Consider the following 3,521-nt stretch of genomic DNA (forward strand, 5'->3'; position numbering starts at 1 on the left):
TTATTTAATAGGAGAGATTTAAATCATCGTTCGTGTTCGGTTCGCAGGTGAACAAGGGCTTGTTAGGTTCGGTTCGTTCGTAGAAAAAAAAACTTGTTGTTCGTGTTCCTTCAAAGATTTTTATACGAATTTTGTTCGATGAGTTCGTTCGAATTCGAACTGGAATGTTCACCGCCAGAAATGGACCGACACCGGAATTTTGGGCGATATCGCATAGATATCGTTTTGATATCGCATGTCGTTTTCGTGCCCACTTTCGTGTCGATAGCGGCACGAAAAGCGACACAAATCGATATGCGATATCGAAACGATTTGGCCATTTCTGGCGGTGATTCGCTCCTATCTGAAAGGCATGGTTATAATCTTCAAGTTGTAATCCACAATGTCGCTTTGTTTTGTTTTTCTGCTTTCCAGCACAAGTTGGGCACAAATTTGGCCGCCCTGTGCCACGCGAAAATCGGTGGATCACGTATTATCCTGCTATCGGAAGAGCTGGTAAGTGAAGCGTTCGGTACACCCCATCATAGCGACTATGAAATTATTTTATTAGAAGTAGGGAAACATGTAAAACCTCTGTGTTACAGGTTGTGATGTACGAATGCGCACGAGCCAGAATACTAGATAAGGATCAAAATTTCCAAGTGTCATTCCAGGATATCCTCGTGAAAAAGTGGATGGATGTCTCTCCAAATGGTCAGTGCGCCTTTCGCCGTGTGCATAGAGTGCGACTGGGTTCTAACTTCAGTTCCGTGACTCACAGACGACCGAAACCTCGAGGCGCACTTCATGCAGGGTACGACGGAGACGCAGCTCGTGTACATCGAGAACGACAAGCCCCGGACCGCGTTGCGTGGTCACACCAAGGTCACGGTCTCCGGCACCGAAGAAGAGCCGCCGGCCCTGCCCGCCCTAGAGCTGGAGGACGACGCCATCGAGCTCGCCTATGATGATGTGTACCAGGAGCTGGGTGCCAGGGGGCTGGAGTACACTGACAAGTACAAGACCATCAAGTCCCTCCGGATGGGCCAACGAGGTTGGTGACCTCAGAGTACTTCCTGGGTCGTAGGCACAAGGTCGGGTAATTCATCACAATGTGATCTGGTCCTTGTCCTTCTCAGACTGGTTGGCCAGCGTCGCGCCCAACGGCTCGCTCTCCGCCGCCATCGAGGCCGTGCTGCAGGTGTACACCCTCAGGGCCATCGACGAGAGTCAGGAGTTGCGCCTGCCGAGCAAAATCCGGCGGCTGGACATCGACATCGCCAAGCTAAAGAACAAGACAGGTACTGGTGGTGTCCTTAAAGGCCGTTGCTGGTGTCCTTGCCCTTACATTCGGCCTTACATGCTAACCCACCTCTTCAGAAGTCTCGTTGCGCCTGGAGCTGGCCACCGGCATCCTGGTGGGGGCGGGCGTGTACGCGAGCGGGGTTACTCTCCAGGAGCCGCTCCCCGAGCTCCGCGTCGAGCCCCTGCCCAGCACACCAGCGCCCGCGATGCAGGTCCACAAGCCCTGCGCGCTGAGCACCGCGCTGGCCGCGTCCAGGTGAGAGCCGGCGAAGTCCTGTCGCCGTCCCCGTTAACGAGTGCACGCCTCACGATGTGGTGTTCTGCTGTGCAGCCTGGGCGGCGTGCGACTGCAGTTCTTGGGCGTGACCCCACTGAGCCGCGGCCTCGACGTCGGCCCGCCCCACCTGGACTACGTGGGCGTGCTGCAGCGGGGCGCCGAGGCCGTGCGGGTGATGGGCGTGGGCCGCTGGCTGCCGGACGACCGGGTGCCACATCTTGACCCGGTTCTGCGCTGGCCGGTCCCGGCGAGCTGGTCCACTCGGGACGCCGCCACCGTCCCCTTCGTGTACGCGCTCGTGTACCACGCGCTGCAGGTGCAGGCGGGCGCGCGCCGGGGCGAGTCCATCCTGGTGCACGAGGGCGCCTCCGCCGTCGGCCAGGCCGCCATCCGGGTGGCGTGCCAGCTGGGCTGCGCCCCGCTCTACACCACAGTGGCCAGCAGCCGGGAGCGCGCCGCGCTGCTCGCCATGTTCCCCCAGCTGCAGCCCGCCCAGGTGCTGAGCTGCGGCGACGGCGGCTCCTTCGAGCCCCGCCTGCGCCTGCTGACCCGAGGCCGCGGGGTGCGCCTGGTCGTCAACACGCTCGCGGGCTCCGAGTTCCGCGCTTCTCTCCGCTGCATCGGATATTTCGGTCGCCTCGTCAACTTCTCCCGCGATACCTTCCAGGAAGGGAGCATAGGTGACCTGGCCGGCATAGTCTACATCATATTACTCGTCTTGTCCAGCTCTCAACTCTCTCACGCCACACGTATGTCTTTTCTTTTGCCTCAGGTTCACAGATGTTCCTCCTGGGCAGTGCAGTGTTCGGCTGCTCGGGCAGCGAGCTGTTCCACGCCACCGAGGACACCCGCCTCTTGGTGGTGGAGGCCGTCGCCAAGGGGATCCGCGACGGTGTGGTGCAGCCCATCGTGGGGGCCGAGGACTACAACAGACCCCGGAGGTTTGAAAATCCCGCTACCTCAGAGAGTGCTTCTATCAGAGGCAGAAAGCCAAAATTATTTATCGTTTCTTTGTAGCATCGGTGACCTGATGCGGGGGTCTAAAGCGGTTGTTAAGGTGGACAGCACGGCGCTGGAAGCCGGCCGGGTGTGCGACGCCAACAAGTGCTACATCGTGGTCGGTGAGTGTCTCCGCCAGTACAGGGAGGACTAGTAGGTGCGGTGGACGCAGTTTGACGATGTCTTGCTGTCCTCAGGTTGCCAGGCCGTGGACGCGCTGTTCCTGGCCAGCCGACTCGCCGTGCTGGGCGCGCGCCACATCCTGGCCGTGGTGGGATCGTCGCCGAGCTCTCCCCTGGTGCGGCAGCGGCAGAGCGCTCTCCGGCGCCAGTTTGGTGCTGTCCTGCAAGTGCTCCAAGTGCGCGAGTGGACACCAGCTGCGGCCGACGGCGTGGTGAAGACCGCGTCCAGTGTGGCTCCGGTGCACAGCGCCGTCGTGGTCGCCAAGGTGAGTGCGCCGCCCACCTCCCTGCCCAGCGCAGCCGCCCGACATTCGGTGAGCAAGTTTGGTGTTGCAGAACGAGAAGGAGCAGATGGTGGCCGCCCTGGTGAGCGGTGCCCTACAGCCTACTATGGGTCTTGTGCTGCTCGTGGACCGGGAGTATCTGGCAGCGCCGCTGACTATCCTGGCCGAGCAGCGTCAGGCGCTCGGACGGCGCACCAGCTGTCTGGCCGCCACCCTTGCCGAGGCCTCGGACCACCTCGGGGACCTTCTCCACAACTCCTCCATCAGGGTCCTGCCCTCGGCCATCGCGGACCTTGGTACGGGCGCGGACAAGGACTTGTCCCTGTCGCTGACGGCGGACGCCCTGGCCACGCTCGGCAGCGACGACAGCCAGCGGGCACGGCGGCCGCGGATGGTAGAGCTGGCCTCTCTGGGCCCGCCCTCGCACCTCATGAGGGAGAACAGCAACCTGTTCGTGCTGCCGCCGCTCAGCGTGCTGGACCCAGCCTCCAGGAG

The 3,521-nt window shown here is 61.2% G+C and overlaps 1 protein-coding gene across 1 annotated transcript in view; it reads left to right on the forward strand.

The window, feature by feature from the left end:
- LOC113213186 (fatty acid synthase-like) overlaps window positions 1-3,519 on the forward strand; it is a gene marked incomplete at its 3' end in the record, with an annotated part of 15,429 nt that extends 11,910 nt beyond the window's left edge. Inside the window, 8 exon segments of the mRNA XM_052269991.1 lie at window positions 865-1,033; window positions 1,119-1,280; window positions 1,360-1,540; window positions 1,616-2,241; window positions 2,334-2,502; window positions 2,579-2,682; window positions 2,758-3,008; window positions 3,079-3,519. Coding sequence (XP_052125951.1) covers window positions 865-1,033; window positions 1,119-1,280; window positions 1,360-1,540; window positions 1,616-2,241; window positions 2,334-2,502; window positions 2,579-2,682; window positions 2,758-3,008; window positions 3,079-3,519 — 2,103 coding nt within the window.
- Window positions 3,520-3,521: the final 2 nt, after the last annotated feature.

Source organism: Frankliniella occidentalis, unplaced genomic scaffold (assembly GCF_000697945.3).
Source record: "Frankliniella occidentalis isolate FOCC.00 unplaced genomic scaffold, Focc_3.1 Scaffold5, whole genome shotgun sequence".
Lineage (NCBI taxonomy): Eukaryota > Metazoa > Arthropoda > Insecta > Thysanoptera > Thripidae > Frankliniella > Frankliniella occidentalis.